General features: G+C 35.4%; 1 protein-coding gene across 7 annotated transcripts in view; it reads left to right on the top strand.

The window, feature by feature from the left end:
• Positions 1 to 20,091, top strand: part of VSTM2A (V-set and transmembrane domain containing 2A) — a 174,284-nt gene that overhangs the window by 23,896 nt on the left and 130,297 nt on the right. The window contains exon 5 of one of the 7 annotated variants that reach the window (XM_055131849.1): positions 4,968 to 12,917. The exons of 3 other annotated variants lie outside the window; for them this stretch is intronic. In XM_055131849.1, the coding sequence (XP_054987824.1) occupies positions 4,968 to 5,044 (77 nt within the window). In that variant the 3' untranslated portion in view covers positions 5,045 to 12,917. 3 more of the 7 variants (XM_055131852.1, XM_055131855.1, XM_055131848.1) reach the window with 3 other exon arrangements.

Below are 20,091 nucleotides of genomic sequence, written 5' to 3' on the forward strand. Positions count from 1 at the left end.
TGTGTGTGGGATGAGCTGCTCTTTCCCTCAGCAACAATGAGAAGGCTCATAACTAGAAGAAAGGTATAAATTTGCTGACTAAAGGAAAGCAGGGAAGGAAATTTTCACAGCTGCTGCCAACATGGCAGGGCATGATAAAATACGTAAATAGGCAGTTTATGTATTAGGTCAGATAGAGCACATTATTTTTTTTCGAATGGCTTTTGAAAAAAATATGGCACTGGATCAATAATAATTCTAATAAAATTTTATTATTTTCAAAAACTATAGGATAAAACATTTCTGTCATTTGATTTCCCCCCTTAAATAGTGATCTAGAATGTGCAAAACTGAATAAAAACTGTATTAAAAGCTAGCTTGAATTTTCTCATACAGCTCTTTTTATTTCTGAATGCTGGCATCTGTAATAAAAGAGAAGTATATCAAAGGGACTGTCTGTTCTGGGCGCCGGAATGGACACTTCATTCTTTATAAGCTTGGCCTCTTTACAAATGAGAAAAAAGAAGAAGGGGGGAGAGAAAAGTTATTTACTGTTGCTTCTTTTATTATTGGAGGACTTCCTTTTTTAGATTTGTTCATATGATATGCACCATTAATATTCACTTCTACAAACTAAAGGTTGTTGAGTCAGACTATGGAGTCACAGCAGGAGAGAAATTGCTTTCTCTGGCTTGTATTACTTCTTTTTATTTCACTAAATACTCAAATAACAAAAAGAGAAAAGCCTGTGAAGGATCACACCTAAATAGCCTGATCTGTGACTGCTGTTCACCTAAACCAACTAAAAATTATATTGACACAGAAAATTATCCCATCAGAAAATACTCATAGTCAAGAGAAAGTGGATATTTAGAGAACTGGTAGATGTATTCTAGGTTGCCTCAAAAGTCCACTTAATTCTTGGAACTAAATACCTGGATCTTTCTGGTAACTAAGCATTGCTTTTCATTTCTTGCCTGTCACTAATAATGATACTTTAAGCAAGTAATCTTCCTTGGTCCCGGCTCTCAAATTTGAATTGGAAACAACTTCCTAGAAAGAAAAAGAACTTAAAGATTTAGGTATCAGCACGTCTCACACAAACATCTAAATGGATGTGGAGAAAACTTTAAGCTTTATAAGTTTGAAATATGAAAAATTTAAACTCTAGTTAAGAAAACATTTGAGGGGGTCGAGGGTGAAATATGTACTGACTCCAAAGGACTCTGCCTAAGACAATGTATCCTTACTCCTGACACATACTAGATGCTCACTCATTGCACTGGAGACTGATGTGGGCAAGAAGAGGGAGCAGTATTATGAATTAGTTATCTCCGGATTGCAGATCAACAGTCTAAAGAGATACCCCTCGCAAGAGAGGGACTGAGTTTTTTTTCTCTGAAAGGGACAAGGGATCTGACAATGTCCCAGTAAGCACAGTACTTGCACCTATAAGGTAGAATGAGGTGGAAAGTGACTGTCCTGATGATACAGTGGTTATAGTGGCACATCACATGACATTGAGGACTCAGGGCCTCATGTGAAACAGGTATTTTTTTTTCAATCAGTTATTTTTAAAAGTAGAAACCAGGACCATAAAGATAGTAAATAAGTTTAGGTGCTTATCTTGCTGATGGCTGATGAACCCTGTGTACAGAGCTGGTAGTAACCCCAGCACCATCAGACATGGTGCATCCGGTTGTTACTGTGAAATAACCCTAACAAAGATAAAATATTTGAACTTTCTTTTACTTGGTTTTTTTCCTTGATCAAACAACACTGACAGCAACATGAGAGTGGTGGTGGCATAAAAGGTTTAATCAATGCATGTCCTATACTACTTAGATATCTAAGATTTCTTATACTTTTCTATTTGGAAAATAAAGAAAATATCTCTCCTGTCTTATAATGTTAGCAGTTATTATATTTAAGAGGCCACAATGAAATCTGCTAAGCACAAAAGATGGAAGTGTACAATTATTAGGTAGAAATCAGAGGACATCACAAAATCATAATCCAAGTCAGAGAAAAATGGCACCTTTCTTTGTTCTCCACTGAACATTTGCTTTAGGAGCAAAAATACAAAACTCTCAACTCATGGTCTTAAACATAGAGAAAAATTATTTGTATAGATAAAATTGTTTTGTCTACTCTGATAAAGCCCTATTCTCTCTTGAATACATATATTTTCTTTCTCTTTCTCTCCCCTCACATTCTTTAAGTAAAATTATTTTCATAGAACTGTTTTGCTTTTGGGGCTGGAGCGATAGCACAGTGGGTAGGGCATTTGCCTTGCACCCGGCCGACCCGGGTTCGATTCCCAGCATCCCATATGGTCCCCTGAGCACCGCCAGGGGTAATTCCTGAGTGCAGAGCCAGGAGTAACCTCTGTGCATCGCCAGGTGTGACCCAAAAAAAAAAAAAGCAAAAAAAAAAAGAACTGTTTTGCTTCAATAAATAAATAAAAAGTAAAAATTTCACCATCTGACTTTAGTGAGTTTATAATATAATCAGTGAAATATGTACAGTATAATGAATAAAGGGCAAACAAAGTACATTAGGAAAGGCAACACCAAAATGTTGCTCTTTATCGTAAGAAAGAGAAATTACAAAGAGCTGTTCAGAAAGGGAAAAATGGGGAGAAGTTTAAATGAGGACATGATTGCTAAATGCGTGGTCTCAAGAAGACAGTAAGAATTTATTTTGCACAGCCTGGATAAAAGAAAAAAGAAGCCAAATTAAACAAAATAGGTGATTCTGTTTCAATACAATGTCTGGCATAATAGCTAACAAAAAAGATAAAGCAATAATATGCAAAGAGGTATTGTACTCAATCTAGAAAACAGGAAATAAGCATCTCATTTGTGACCTCATAATTGAGTGGCAGTAGAGGAAATTAAAATTTTGGGTTTCTGACTACATCTACTATGTCACAAAAATGAAATGTTTTTATATAAACAATGAAAATGGAACATAATGAGCATGGTGGCCAAAGTTTGCTTTTTCAGAAAGTGTTTTTTTTTAATTTCCAATACAATAGAACTAATCGTATTTGATAAACAGTTTTTTAGGTAGAATGTTATATTCTAAATAAAATACAGCTGAATGAGAATATCTATAATGGCTATTCATTAAAATTATATGGGAAAATTATTGCATCTTAAGTACTGAACTGTCTGAGTCTTTACGTTTCATTTTCATTTTGTTCAAGGTATAATTAAAACAAAAGAAAATTCCTGTGATTTGATGTCAACATGGGTTTGCTTCAGTCACTGTAGAGAAAAAAAATAATTGTAATTAACCAATAGAAATAAATTTAAACCACGATGTATTAGGAAATGCATGCACCTAGAGTGGATGAATGATTGCAATCTGAGAATACAGTCTATGTACAATGAAATATTCATGTCAGTCAATATTTGAGTAGTCATGAAGTACGCCATACTACATACTTGTTTTCTTCCCAGTTAGAATGCTCATGTAAATCCTGTTTTAACTTGCACATGCTGGACAGAGTATGATAGGAAATGCTGGATTAAAATGAACCAGTTATCCACTCTCTGTCTTAAAGAAATGAGGAGTCAGGTACTTCCTATGAGGGACTAATTAATTGAAAAAGGGTCGTTGTTTTAAATTTGAATCAATAAGAAATGCCCATTCTGAAAAGGAAATCATTATCTGAAAAAAATACATGTCTCCAAGAGTAAATAGTTTTGCTTAGTTGTACTGCTTTTTAGCTAATTTTTTTAAACTCAATATTTGCCAATTTTATTTACCAAGTGCTATTGGCTATTTAAGAAATCATATTAAAGAAACTATTTTAAAAATAGCAAAAAAGTTAATTTTGGAAAGCTCTGATGCTAGTGGTTCATTCACATTGCATATACATATATTTTCTTTGTGCTTTGAGTTGCATGTGAACTATCTATAACTTTTCATTTTGACCTTTTTCCTCAACTTGATGAACTGATACCCTCCAGAGGTCCATAATTAAGTATTTGGCCCAGAAATTTCTGTGAAGAAACTTCATGCTAACTCTAGGGCTCACCTTCCAGCAAAACAAATACTGGCAACACTTAAGTGACTGAACTAAAAAAATAACAGTGGTATGAGACTACAAAATGACCATTTTAATATCCCCAAATATTTGTTCTTCTGTGACTCACTAAGCATGTTTGTTTCCTTAGTTTTTTTTATTGCCAATATATACCTACGCATGATTAGCTAACATAAACAGAAGATTGTGCTTCCCTATTCTATTCCCTACTCTATACCTTCCAGCCTAATTTACATTTCTCCACTTTGGGAAAAAAAGGAGTCCGAGCAGCACCATGGTTATCCAAAATGCCCCCAAAATACTTTGAGCTTTATAAGAAATTTCATCACCCATTTTGTTTATTGAACAAAATATATAAAGAAAATTGTGCAAATACAATTTAATTCTCTTCCTTCCATGGTCTCAGAGCTTTTTCAAAATTACCAATTCTGACAACTAGTAAGTTTTCCTCAGATTCCAAGAAAAACATTTGAGAGACATCATGACCTAACAACAAATGACCAAATGCACTTGTCACATATTTCCCCCCCCCCCCCCCCCGGGGAAGCCTGTCCTCTAAGTTGTGTGTCTGTGTTTCACACTTGGGAGGCAGTAATATAGATGAGTCTTAACTACCAATATCGGAACAACCAAATGACATGAGGGATGATCCTCAAAGTTACTTGAGGGAAAAGTATTTGGATTTGTTCCTCTCAGTGTTCCTGACCTTGGGATGGCATTGTTTGAAAACAGAACAGACAAACAAGACCGACTTCCTGGGACTGAAACACTCTGTATGTGTTGTTATTTGCAGTGCATGCCAAGACATTCATGAGCACCAGAGCCAAGCTGGCGAGCTAATTAAATATATATGTGTATGTGTTTAAAACAGCCTAATAAGGAGCATTGGAAATCTTCAAGATGAGCGAATATCTTATAACTTCTTCCGCAGGTGCGAGGATAGCTACAAGCCATGGACTTTCTGTCCTGCTTCTTGTTTGTGGCTTTGTGAAGGGTGCTTTGCTTTAATCTAAAGTGCTGACTTTTTTCCAATATCACTTTCTCTTCTTAAAGCAAAGAGCAAATCGTCTGTAAAATCTACGGAGCGGACAGCAAAGTTGACCCTAAACTCCAAGCACCACTCTGCACCCACTGTACTCTAGTTACCTACACAGGAGCGCCTGCTTCCGGAGCATAAACGAAGAGGCTATCACATGCTTTATTCATAATATTTTCTTTGAAAAATCACTGATCCTTTATTTCAAGAAAATTAGTGTGAAGTGGTAGAACATTTTTCTAATATCAAGATCTATTTTTTCCCTTTCTTTTGGCTACTTGAAAGCATCATCTCACTGACTGTCAGGGGTTGGTCTGAAGGTCAACAGGATAATAAAAATATATACCCGTGGATACCACTGATTTCCAACTAAAAGGCCAATATCTTCAAGAAGCAAACAGAACGAAAGGAAACAGAACACAAGCTATCATCAAATAAAACTCCCATTTGTGGGGGTAGGATCAAAATTCTGCAGTTCAACAAGGAGAACATTCTTTTAAATGACAATTAACAAAAGAAATACTTTTATTTTTGGTTTTTCCCTGGATAGTTTTTTTCTTGATTATAGTTGTTGTTCTATATGATGGAAGTGCTGATCATGGCCAATCCTTGTCAATCCTGGGCGGTTTATATAAATACATTTGAGTGTTCTGTATTTCACTGTATTTTAATTCATTTTGAAATTCCTGTATATGCAAACTTGACAAATTCTGTAAATTGCTTACAGTATGTGTGATATAACTTCACAGTAGATAGACTATGACTCTCATGCAAGCTGATTTTTTATCATATATAAATATATGCACATAAATATCTATTTGTTGGACCACCAACTTTTTTGATAAAAAACCCTTTGTTTCCACATATGATTCATATATTGTGAAATTCATAAGATATAGTTTTACTTCTACAGGTTTGACAGCTGCAGATGGCCGCCGTTGCCTCTGCTTTCTTCTGGAAAAATGCATATTAGCATATTCAAAATTGTATTAGTCTCTGATTAGTTAATTTCTTGTGTGTATACTGTGTCAAAATTTTCTATGTTCCTTTATATATGGTGTTTATTGAGGTTTGGAGGTTCTTCACTCTAAAGAAAGTATAGTATCTGGTTTTGACAGCTATTCTTGTCCTATTAATATTGTTAAAATAGAATGTCAATTCTAGATTACTTAGGAGTTTAATGTGGGGAAGGTAAAGTGGTCATCATGATTCCCTACTTTCATGGAAGAGCATTTCTTTCTGCAACTAAAAATGCTACTTTCTTTAACTGTTATGATTTTCTGTAGCTTTGTCATTCTGTTATTTGCTGCTAATTACAGTTTAATGTCTCCTAACTAAGAACTAAAATGTGACTTGGCAAAATATAAAATGTAAGAGATGACCGCAAATCCCTGACTGAAGAAGAGGTGTTCAGTTTTCACAAGTTAAAATAATTATAATTTTAATTGTGCCATTCTTATTTTGGCTTTATAATAATTCAGAGTATATATTTGGAATCTGCTTTCTAATCTGGCAAAGACTGACAGGCAGAACTATTAGTTGTTGCATGTCACTGTGGAATAGATACGGGTTAAAATCTAAATGACATGAGTTTTCCTTCCAGATGCTTTTTTTTTTTTTTAAGAACAAAACTGGAGGCTCATCTCCAGCTTCCAGACTAAGGTCCTAACTAAAGCTTAAAGGTAAAGAATACCTCTGCTTTTCAAAGGTAAATGCATTGATTTTCCACAATTCAATTACAACTAGTGTGCATATTTTCATACTATTTTTAGCTTTATCTTCTAAGAAAAGAAATGTTTCATGCTAAATCTTTTATTGACATTTATCTGTTCATTTGGTTTCTTATTTCAGTCTAGTAAAAAAATAAAGATTTGATTATGCTATTTTCCTAACCTACAAATTAATTTTCTCCCAAAGTTTAATACCTAAAATGTGTAAAATTATGGTAACATAAGTATCTTCTATTAAGTATTTCTAGACTTAAAAGATTATATACACTCAAACAGAAGTTAGTATCCTGAGTCTAGTAAGTCAGACTGTGAAAATATGCCTTTTGATTTATTTTTACCTGAAATTTAGAACATGAGATCAATGTTCTTTAAGATCAAGTTTTTTAGCAAGACCCACCCTCTTTAAGCAGGCACATGCTAAATTAAAAAGAGTTCTCATTAAACTCATTGTGTCAGTGTCTAAAACAATGAGAAACGTGAATATTCTACCAATACTCTGACTCATTAACTTCTCTGAGAAAAAAATTTTATTCTCCCAAACCTTAAAAAGTTAATGTTGAGCCTTAAAAAATGAAAGAGAACACTAGGAAATCGAGGAATCTTCTAATTGTGTCCCTTTGAGATTATTATTACCTGTATGTAATCATGACTATAGAAACAAATAAAGGTTGAAAACTAAATTATCTGAATTGCTCTACCTTGATTTCCAAGGATATATAATAATTTTGATAAGAGGAGATCACCAAATAATGAAGTTGGTTATCTAAATTCAAGCCAATTTTTTGTTTCTGTTTCAAAGACTTGTCACTACTTACAAATGGAAACAATTTAGGATAGTTAACTGAAAGGACTCTAGAGCAGGGGGTCTTGATCTGTTTCAGTAGGTAAGTTTGGTATAAAACCACTTAAACCATATGCATATATTTGAATATGTATATTTACTGCACTATGGGTTGATTCTGAAAGTGAACTACTTATAATTTGCTGCCCTAAAATGAAAAATCTTAGAAGGTTTTGAGCACCTATGGCCTGATTTTAATATCACTGAAGTTGTTTGCCTTAAAGTTATTGGGAGCAAGATGTTTAAGTTAAGTATTTTAGTACAAAAAATGCTTACATGTGTATTTCTCATATGTAGCATGGAATAAAAAAAAATTAGAGAATGTGAAAATTTTAAAACCCATTACTTATCCTTCAAAATATAACTTTACAAAATAGATGGATACCATTCAAATAAGTTACTCTACAACTAGTCTATGGGAAAGACAGAGTATTAACTATAATTTAGGGATTATTCCTATAAGAAAATATAAAAGCAAAAATTTCTCTGAAATAGTATATAAACTGATGACAGTACATGGAATTAAAACTATGAAATTATAAGATATATACACATTTAAGTTTAATATCAATTCCAATTATTTTTAGAACTGGTTATTTCTAGAGGATTAATCTACTCTTCAATAAGTGCCATATATGTCAAAGTTTTGGAAACAGAATAAATAGGATCTCTTCCCTTTATCCAGATAGAGACAGAAAGAGTAAACATTCAAAAAATATATTGTGGGAAAGGAGAAAATTATGTAGAATGATAAAAAGGGTATGTCTAGATGGTAAGGCTAGAGGACATTTCTCTGAGGAATCAGCATTTAAACAAAGATTAAATAATAAAATATGAACCAGAGGAGACTGTGGTAACAGAACCTTACTGGGGAAAAAAAAAATTGATGTATGAAAAACTCCCAAATGTTGTCTACACTGGGCTGACTCATGGACAAGAAAGAGGCAATGATGTTAAATAAGTTCAAATCAAGATCCAAGAAAAGAAAACACATAATTTTTAAAAATTCTTGTACAGACCATAATTCTGACAGATAGTTCAGGTTGTAATGTAAGATTCTTTTGGGAACAATATTAAATCTTTCAGTCTAATTATACTTTTCTATAGGAACTGCAGGGATATTTAGAGGCCTTTTATTTATCTAGTTAAACATTAAGTTAGGGAACTTAATTTAACATTTTGATAATTTAGAGTTGATAATTTTGAGGAGCAGGAAGAGAATAAAATATAATTAGGACTGCTTTTAGTGTACAAATAAAATAGTTGCAACAATGGCAATTGTATTTTTAAATTAAGTCATGAGTATGTATATGGAAAACAAAACCAGGTTGAAAGAAGACTTTTTTTCAGACATCTGTTGACAGACATTGTAATTCAAAGGGGATGCTCTAGATATATATACAGAGATATAAAAATTTCAAATTTTAGAGTTCTCACCAATGCAAATCCCATATGACAATAGAGAGTAAAGTAGAAAAAATTCTAAAAGAATAAATTATATTTTTAAATGTTATAATCACACTGTCAAAGAAATAAAATTACTTGGAAGTAGAGAAGTCCCATAGTAAAAGAGCACATAATTTTTTTATGAATACTATTTGTCCATATATCACCAACTGAATTATGCTCAACATTTATTAAAATAAATAGGAATACATAATCTTCCATATGAGCTTAAAATTGTGCTAAATCTAAATAATTTTAATTAACTATACAGAAGAAACAAAATTCAAAGCAACAATTCTTTTGTGCATGAAATACACTGCAATATTACCTGTTTTGCTATTTTTCTTTTGATTTTGTTAACATTTGCACAAAGCACAGAATTTGTTTTACAACCCAAAATTCAAAACCAAAAACATGGTAGGTGTATGTATTACAAAATTAAATTAATAGACATAAATAATAATGTATGATACAGAAATATATTTACTTGAGTTCTAATTTGTTATAGTCTATTATAACAGATTAGGAAGTCTTTGAAAATCTAGGAAGTAAAATGTCTAGGGAAGGGAAAAATATGTTCTTTTGCCATTCATTAAAGTGATATCACTTTTGGCAAAGGAAAATAGTGCCCCTGTGATTTTGTGTTTGCTTTAAGTTTAAATCTTCTTCTGGTTTATCATGTTCAGAACCCCTTCCTATGTTTAGAAGATTATCACCACTTAGTTAAAATCAAAAAGAGCTTCTAAAACATTTCTTTCTTTAAACTTAGGAATGCACCAACTATTTGAAGTCATTCCCAAGATCTCTGCAGATATACAAAAAAAAAAATGTAGTGCTGTTCACCCGGGTTATTGCAATTAGAAACAAAGTCCAAGAAGGTCAGAAGGATCATCTAATCCAGATTTGAATAGTTGCTTAATCACTAGATCTCCAAGAAGGAAGTGTAAGAAAACCCTTCTTAAACTCACACTTGATTTGTTTGGTAAGAATAATCCTGGCTTTTTGGAACACAGAACTTTGAACCACCTCATTTTAGTCACACTTCTTATCCAAACACATCCCAAAAGCCATTTCAAGAAACAGAGACCCTTCCATTGAAGTGGTCCCTAGTTACAAGAGTAACATATGTGGCTGCTCTCAGGCTCTCCAAAATAGCTAAGATTCATAAAGTTACATTCATAAAGTTCATGTGCATTGAGGAAACAGAAAGTAGCAAGGTTTTTTCTATATTACCAGTCAATGACTCAGAATTTATTACTAGTTCCTGGGCTGTGCTAGTCAAAAATTGAAAGCAGATTAATATATTTTGTAAAACATTGTTTTACAAAATATATTAATTTATAATTATTCCAATTTATAATTATTCCCACAGCTCCTAAAAACACTTGAAATGTGTAACTTTAATAGTGGAAGAAAATCTGCATACTCTATCTTCGAAGGAAATTATTCATAAATATAAGAAAGGACCTGAAAGTTTTTTTCTTTACCAAAATAATCAATGAAAAACAATGACAGGAATAATGATACTATTAAAATCATTGTTGAGGCATTTACCTCTTTCTTTGGTAATACAAAAAACAGCAGAATCTTAGGTCTAAGTTATCAAAAGCACAGTTAGATGCTGGGTTACTTACTGAAGTGAATTAGCAGAGTTATTAGCACCTGTTGTGCAGTCAGTAATTTAGCAATTTTCTACTTTATTGCAATTATCATAGATAGAGAGGGTATTTTTTACTGCAGGGTTTCATAAGGATTAACAGAGTAATCCCAAGCAATTGAAAAGTGAAAAAAACATTGTCTTGACACTGGAACATAAAATGCAGAATACACTGGATTTTTTATTTTTATTTTTGACACAGCAGGGAGGAAAATGACCATCTTGCTTCCAAGCTATATTAACTCCACATACCCATTACGTTGATGACATCATGATGGTAGGATCTAATGTCAAGAAGAAATAACATCCTGGAGCTCTTAAAATTCACATGCCTTTACTGAATCAAAGATAAACTTGTGGGGAAAAAATGGAGGGCTATCAAGACTATATTTAAACATTGAAGAAAATGATGGTAATTTCAGTCTTTTAAAACTATTCCAGAAAATAGAGAATGCAGCATGCCTTCTAGATTGTTTTATGAAAGTGATATTCCCTGCTAGAAAACCTGACAACAGTAAGAGAAAGAACAATCACAGTATAATATAAGTCATGCATATCGGTACAAAATCCTCTACATAATAATAACAAAGCAAACACATCAATAAATGTTGTACCACATGAAGTAAATATAAATTATTCCATGATTGCAAAGGGAAAAAATATGATTCCCAACTATCTATGTATGTAGTGACCTAAGAGCAGATGTGAGAATAAGATGTGAGTCAAATTGATTAACTAATTTATTTGTGAGATTCAAGAACCAGGAATAGAGAAAACTAATAAAACAAAAAAAAATGACAAGGCATATTATCAAGTCAGTTACCACCATGAGCACTTGAAGTAATCCCACAGGGAAGTAAAACTAGCACAGTGCACAGTGCCTCCCATTCAGTCCCAACCAAAGGAGAGGCTGGAGTATTTAGACATCAGTCTGTGTGAGTCATTGACTGAAGGTGACTAGCCCTGGGGAGATGGAGATACAGGGTTAATTCTTAGGCTCTTAGAGCTTTGTGCAGGCACAGAACAGGCTTCTAAGAAAATCTTAGTTCAGAGAACTGCAGATCTTGATGGATGGAAATTTGGTTGAACACTTTGGAAGTGCTAAGGTCAAGTTAAATATAGGCCACAATAGCTCCTGCTCCAACAGCCATTAGCAGAATAAGAGAAAAGCACGCAGACACCTTAGCGGATAAGAGGGAGGCATTTGAGGAAATGCTACATCCATTCATGCATGACTTAAAATTTAGAAAACCAAGAACATAAAACATTGTATTAGTTTCAGGTATGCAGCATAAGGATTTTTAAGTTTGTGTACACTGCAAAAGCTTTACTACAATAAATCAACTTAACTTATAACTTATAATTGTATATAGTGAGAAATTTTTATTCTTGTGATGAGTACTTTTAAGATCTATTCTCTAATCAACTTTCAACCATGCAACCAAGTATTGTTAACTAGAGTCCCTGTTCTGTAGAATTATGTCCCCAGAATATATTTCTTTTACAACTGGAAGTTTGTACCACAGGACCCACTTTATCTGTTGTGCTTACCATCTACTGCAGCTCTGGCAATCACCTCTCTGTATCTATAAATCTATGGGATTGTTTTGTAGCCTATGACTTTAGATTACACATACAAAGGAGAGCCTCTGGTATTTGCCTTCCTCTGTCTGACTTATTTTCATTTATCATAGTGTTCTCAAGTTCTAGCAATATTGCTAAAAATGACAATAATTACTTCTTTTGGATTAGTTTAAGGAATGACCTGGAGTTAGACCGATTTTGGTGAAAACCAAGAGTAAGAAGGCTGCTTTTCTGTCTAGACCATAATTGACCAGTCTTAACGCATGCCAGGCCTTTCTCTAGGTGGTGAAATTGGCCGAGCAGGGAGGGAGCAGTACTATTTTCTCAAGGCTCCCTCTCTCCTCCCCACTTCCCCCGTTACCAGGGACACCATTACACAGACAGTAGGCAACTGGGAGGAACCTCACTATGAAACCAACTGTGTAAGAACCCGTGGACCTCATTCAACTTGCACATTGACCTGAATATCTCAACCTGCGATGTGTACTCTTGGCTTTTCCTCTTCTGGAGAAGTCCTGTCTTTCTTTTTCTCTCCCCTCACATTTCTCTTAAGTAAATTTCTTTAAATAAAATATTTTAATTCATTATTTTGTCTCTTCCTTTTTTGTGAGGGAAGGCAATGTTTCTGAAAAATCTGGGCAGAGTTAAGTAAGGATTGACTTTCCTTTTCCTGAAAAGAGCAATTCGTCACTCCAGCCTGAGTTCACAGCTCCCCGAGAACTCAGCTCATGGATACCAGTTCCTGCACTTTGTTAACCAAGTGAACATTAGGTGCAACATGATGGCTACCTTTTGGGACTAGTGGGATGCTGAGCACCTCTGCTGAGATGCAGAATGTTCAGCACCTACATGTGCTGCATGGATGCTCACACTTACTTTAATAGTTCTAACCCACACAACACATCTACTACCAATTTTCTAGGTGGGTTGGGGTACTTTTTCTCCCTTTACTCCTTTATTGTATTGCAGTACAATACCCATAACAAATATCATCATAAATATCACAACAGTTCTACACAGAACCTGGTCGTATTGAAAATAATTGAGAACAAATCCACTGAGCTATCTTGACTGTGAGATTTTAGATCAATAATTATTAGCATATCTTAATAACCTTTAAGGAAGCAAAAAGAAGTCACTTTTCAATAGACTGACAGTTCAGTGGAGTAGGTATCCTTTAGAAGCAAATTAGTACCAGAAAACAATGAAGTTTAAAGTTGAAAATTGTTCTCTAAAAGGGTAAATGATAGAAAAGGTAAAATAAGAGAAGAAAAGGTCTTGAGATTGGGGAAGAAAAAGACAAGGAGAAAGGAATGCAGGTGAGGAAGAAGAGGAAAAAAGATCTATGCAGTCCTTCTTGAGAGGTTAACAGAGAATATTATTCATTAGAGAAATGTGGGAAATAGATTAAGAATTTAAGAAGATATAGGATTTATGGAGAGATCAAAGAAAGAAAATGGTAGCAAAGTAAAAGATTTACCATAAGTTTTGCTGCCAAGAAAGAGCTCTCTAACCATTAGCCTGAATAATTGGTTCTCAAAAACCAGGTTCCATTTTAATTGAGAACTTTGAGAACTTGTTAAATGTAAATTCTCTTGGTGTTATCTCACTGCGCCCAGAAGTTCTAGGATCTGTAAGCTGAACCTATGAGTTTCCACAACAATGGCTGTGGGGTGTGGGTGTGGCTGATTCCAGAGTATGGTTGGGGAAACGTTTCCACCCCTACTCTAAGACCTCATGGTTCTAAGCCTGAAAACCAGTATACCTGGAATTTTTGTAACTTTGGTGTCTCTACATCCAACATTTGTTGAGAAGCACTGGAGCTAAGCCAATGGCGTGACAGAAGCTGTAGGGTGTGGGTGAAGTTGCCAGCGCTTTGCCTGACTTGGAAATAGTCGAACCATTTCCTGAGGGCACTAGAGTTTTCAGATGGGAGACTGGTGTACCCATAAATGTTATCATCTTGGCTTGCATTTCTTCTGACATTTAGTCATGAATCTGAAGAGTTGGCCCATGGATAAATTTGCATGACAGCGGCTGTGTGATTTAAGTAAAGATTTTTAAAAATTAGGCCAATTCTGAGCTCTTGACAGACTTACTGATTCAAAATCTCTGAGGTTGGAGCACAACCATCTGTGACATTGGGAGCTTTAGAAGTATGATAAGTACTGGTACTAGAACCTTGGACATGTACTGGGATCGTGCTCAGAAGTCTTTAAGTTTGTGCTATTTTCCTGAATTTATTATAGGCAACAAACATGAAACTTTAATTTTTGTAAATGAGACTTCTGTTTTGAAAAACAGTGTATATTCTGAAACAGGGTCTTGAAAATATAAGGACAAATATATGAAAAATATCATCTATAATTCTACAATCTGGAACAAAGCAGAAAGTTGTTATATTACATATATATATTTGGATGAGCTATATGTATTTGAATAAGATTTTTATTTAATATAATATAATGAATATTTTCCATGTCACTGAAATAAAATCTTTCCAAATACTACTTTACTGCTACATTGTTCATAATATAGTGGTACATATGTAATTTTAAGTAATTTGTAAAAACATGCCTCTACATGAAAGCTGGAAGTTTCTCTCATTATGTAAAGACTAAGCAATGCTGTTCAAGTCCTGGTGATTCCCTCTAGCAGTTTGTTAAACTGCTTCACTTTGCTTCTTTTCATCCAATCTCATAATCTCAGGATCTCATCCATAGAATTCACTATCTAATCTAACAATGCTTCAAAAATCCCGGATTTTATTTTTCTTTCTAGGTTTTGTGCCTTGGCTCAATGATTGATGTCCTTCCTCTTGTGTCATTTACATGTTATGTGTCTTTTGGTGCATTAACTGCCTATTAATTCTGGTTTCTTTTTCTATCCATGTTATTTTTCATTGTTTTTTATTTTATATTCTTCATGTAGAATTGTCTTGAGGATTGAGCAGGATATGTGTAAAGCATGGTACTACATGCTTGGAGCAGCATTCATCGAAAATAAATCCTAAAGCTAACAAACACTGCTCTGAGGAAAGAACAAAAGAGTGACAGCCACTTTAGAAAAAATAAAGAAAGAAAGAAATAGTTCTGTGCTACTTGACCATGTGAAAATTTAACAAGCCTGTTCTGTTCTACATGCACAAATATACAATGGGACTTGTACATAAATGCATATTCATAAAAATCATCAACTGGAGAACACAGAAACTATACCATATAATGGAATATGGAGCTACAGTAGCAAAAAGATAACTAAATAGAACAATAATGACAAACACTATAAACTTATGCAAAATGAAATGTATACTACATAATAAAGAGAGAGGAGCTCAAAATGGGACCCTGGAGGGGTAGTAAAGGAATTTACTAGGAAAGGTAGATTGCGTAGATGGGAGCAAAGTTTACTAAACAAGATTATAAACCCAGTGAGATAGTAAGAAGAGTAGTGCACTTTTCTTGTAAGAAGCCAAGCCAGGTTAGAACCATGGCATCCCACATGACCCCCTGAGAACCAACAAAATTGATCCTTGACTGCAGAGTCAGGAGTAAGCCTTTGTACAGTTGTGTGTGACCCTAAACCCAATAACAACAATAGCAAGATTATGCTGATCAGGGAATGGACACATGCAGAAGGAGGCAGATCAGTTTAGCAGTCTTGGGAGTCTTTTATTATGTGTCTGTGCAGGAAGTTTCTGCATTCTAAGGGCACATTCTAAGTAGAAAAAAAGCAGCACATTTAACTACAAAGATGTTTTAAAAAATGAAGGTTGAAAGAGAGCATATGCACAGGATTCTAGGGAGCTAAGAAAGGCCCAAACAATTAAGGACAGGCTCTTAAGTCATTCTAAGTGAGATAATCTTAATAGAGAATGTTGCAGGCAACAAGATAGGGAAACCCTAATAATGTATAGCTGGAGAAAAACCCTATCTGAAAACTAGCCCAAACACATAAAGGGCTAGTTTAGTTTTGAGACACAGGACCCATGCCCTCTCAGGAGCCAACCATGATGAACCACTGAGATGCAGAATTACAGGCGCAGAGCATGGCTGGAACCCTGGGGAGAGGCTCCACTGCTTGAACAAAGGCCATGTTAATATCACCAAAAGAAATCACAAAAAGAAGACCATCATCAAGCTCACTCTCCTGGCAGCCACACATAAATGACACTAGAGGACAGTTTTGGAAAACTGTATATAAACTAATCTGAAGAGGAAAAAGTGTGCATTTGTCCACATTTCCCCCTGAAATGTGTAATGTACTACTTTAGGTTACATCTTTCCCGTTCTGGGGAAAGGCTAGCATGTCCATCCTGGGATGTTGACTTACACTTTCTCCGCTCTGAAGAAGCCTGTGTTCTCTCCTGAGCGTGTATCACTCTCTGTTTCTCCCTTTCTTTCTAAAATAAATTTATCTTACTTTGCTCTTCATCTCCTCCTGAAATTCTTTTCTTCAAGGGAAGGCAACAAACCTGGAAAGTCCAGGTAATAATATAGGACTGGCTTTCCTTTCCTGCAAAGAGCAATTCCTTGCTCCAGCATGAGTTCCGCGGCTCCCTGAGAAACTGGGCAGCAGACATCACCTCTAGACAGAACAAATGGAACCCAGGTACAGTTTGATGACCACTTTCACAACTGCCTTCACTGCTACTTTGTGGGACTGGTGAGACAGGAGGCCTGGACTGTGCTCGAATCTATGACAGACATGTAGTTATCCTAGATTTCCTTGTGTACTTTCCTGGACGACCAAGGTGAGCACAGAGGGAAGTGGTCGGCTCCCTCTCGAGGGCTGCCATTTCTCTACCCCCACCTCACATAAGCTGCTCAGGAACACTACTCCTTTGACTGTGAGACTATTCCATAGTCAAAAGAGAATAAACGAATGGAAAGCACTGAAAATGGTTCATTTTCTTTATCAACTTTGTTCTTAGAATAAAATATGATGAAGAGGACAAGCTGAAAAGCCATAAAGTATTAGAAAGTTATCTAAGAGAAAAAAAAACGCCGAGTTTGAGACTGGAGAAGTAATAGATTCCAGACCCACTGCAGAAATAGAACCAATAAGATGTTAAGTAATTAGATATTAACTCTAAGTGAATGTTTTATCGTTCCACTTTTATCTGGTCAAACAACATGGGAATTATGTCCTACTAATTCAAAGAATATAAGGAAGGAAATAAATGTAAATGAATATTTTAAAATAATAATCCTTTACTAGGGGCATTTTTACTCTTACTTCCCAAGTATATTATGCATCATTTTTCTCACAATTTTCAGTACTGCTGACAATGTTGCTAATGTATCCAAAATTTTATCTATTTATTCACTAAAAATGATACTTCTTTTAGTGCTGTAAGCCACAAAATGCTTTGTATCTACTTTCCATTCCTCTCCAATATCTCCACCTTTCTCTACACTGCTATGTCCTAGGGGGAAGATATAAATTACTGTGGTATAATCAAAAGCACTTTCAACAGGGAACTTCTAGCAGAGGCTTCCTTGCCACCTGTTCTAAGCAGGACTGCCCAGTGAAACTGGGAGGGAGACATGCAGAGTCGATGACAGGTGTTATGGAGGACAATTCTGTTTTCTCTCCCTCAGAGAAAAGAGCCATTGGATGAGATCTGAGCACTACACAATAATTCTCTTCTCTATCCTTATCTTTCTCTCCTTCCTTTTCCCCCTACCCTATTTGCTCCCTTATTTTCACCCTCTCTTTCTCTCTTTCTAGGTTGGCTTATATTTTCTGAGAGTTTATCCTCTCCTTCTCCTTTGCTTGTCCAGGTCCGTAGGTGGAAGTAGAGTCCCCGTAGCTAGCTAGGTGGACTACACTCTGTCAGTTTCTCTACATTATGCCCACATCTATTTAAACAGCGCATTGATTAAGCTGTTATCAAATTGCTTATATTGAGTGTAACATCTGTTTCCTGCTGGGATGTTAACTGATACAGAAATTGGTACTGGAAATAGCTTCAGGAAACAGACCTACATGGAATTCTGGGATTGGGTCAGTCTCCTTGCCTCTGGGAAAGGGACCATGATTTTCTGGAGAATCATGATTATTCAAATTAAAGCATAAAACAATGAAGGGCAAGTGGAGGGCAAATTGCTGTGAAATCAATTATCTGTAGCAATCAGTCTCTATAATGATAATCTGGATTAAAATATTATAGCATTAGGTGGCCTATATTTTGATAGCTCTTGAGTAGTGATTCTCAGTTAGCTACCATTTTGAACTCGGACAACCTTTAGTAATATCTTGGGATTGTAGGATACTATTGGAATCCAATTAGTAGGGATTCTGCTAGTTATCTAATTATGATGGCTGTCACAACCACAAATTATCTGGCCCAAAATGTCCAAAGAGATGTATCTGCCTGAGAGAGGAAAGGAAAACAATGAATTGCAAGTTGAGGATTTGGATAGATATCAATGTTTTTGATGATAGATTCAGAATTCTCCTCTCCTGAAATTTGGGGCAGGCTGATATGAAGATCCAGTGAAAGGTCTGATCATAAAATACTCTACCATGTCAGATTCCACACATACCAGAAATGTCCTGCTGAATTGTTGTGGAGCTCTGGGACAGAGCAGGACACTTGGGACAGAAACATTTGGGCCAAGGAAGGCAAGGTAGAGATGTAGAGCACTCAAATCTTTCCCAAAAATCTCAAATGTGGAGACAGATGATCACTGACTTCCTGAGTAGGAGTCCACCTTTCCTGGATCAAAAGCTCATCAAATTCTTCACCTGTACCAGAGGTGTCCACAAGCTGATGCCAATTTTCACTAGACAACTTCTATACCATGCATGAAGCTCCTGATCTAGCTAGACTCCAACATAGGTAGGCAGGCCTCTAGAAATAGGTACTAAATCAAACTTTATAGTCTTTATAGTCCTTATAGACTAGAAATGGTCTTTATAAATAGATTCCAGAAGTAGATATATACTGAACTTCATAGGGTTGATCCAAACCTGTTGTGAAATACACTATAATTGGGTTTCCTGTGACCTCTGTATTGGGAGTGGCATCAATAATAAGGTAGGTTGAATGACTAATATGGTTTGTATTAGGTTGCATTCTGGGAAGTGCAGTATGGAGCTTCCATGTCCCGCTAGAGATTTTCTGACTGTCAGTTCCCTGGGAGTTGGATCCCTGGATCCTCATATGATCCCCAAGTCCCACTAGAACTTAGCACAGAGCTGGGAGTAAATCATTGATATAACCAATTATGCTTTTCCTCACATAAAAATATGCTTTTGCCCCTAGAAAAAAAATCCTCCCAGAAAAATTAATTTTCTGGTGATTCTAGCATGCAGCACAGACAGATGTCACCTTCAGGGGAGGGATATGAGTCCTACCAAAGAGGACTTGTAGTGTGCTGCAGAAATATATGGCGTATATAAAGAACTTCTATGCAATTTTTCAGATGAATCTACTGACCTTAGCTGGTCTGATGGAAGAGAAAACAGAGGAGTTGCGTGAATTTCAACAAAAGACCTAACAGTAACTTAAAAAATCTAGAATGCTGTGGTAGCCCACCCAGATGACTGGCTCCAGGAAGGCAGCTGGCAGAGGAACTCTAACCTGAGTTTGCATCTGCAGTGGAGCAGTGAAATTATAGATTCCAGACTGTGGGGCTTTTTTGCCCTACCGGAAAGATAGCTAAATTAGTCATCAGGAGAATGTTCTTGTTTATTTCTAACCAGTGGAATAAAGACCACTGCAGTTAAAAAATAAACAGATGGTGGCCTGAA

The sequence above is a fragment of the Sorex araneus genome, chromosome 3 (assembly GCF_027595985.1).
Source record: "Sorex araneus isolate mSorAra2 chromosome 3, mSorAra2.pri, whole genome shotgun sequence".
Lineage (NCBI taxonomy): Eukaryota > Metazoa > Chordata > Mammalia > Eulipotyphla > Soricidae > Sorex > Sorex araneus.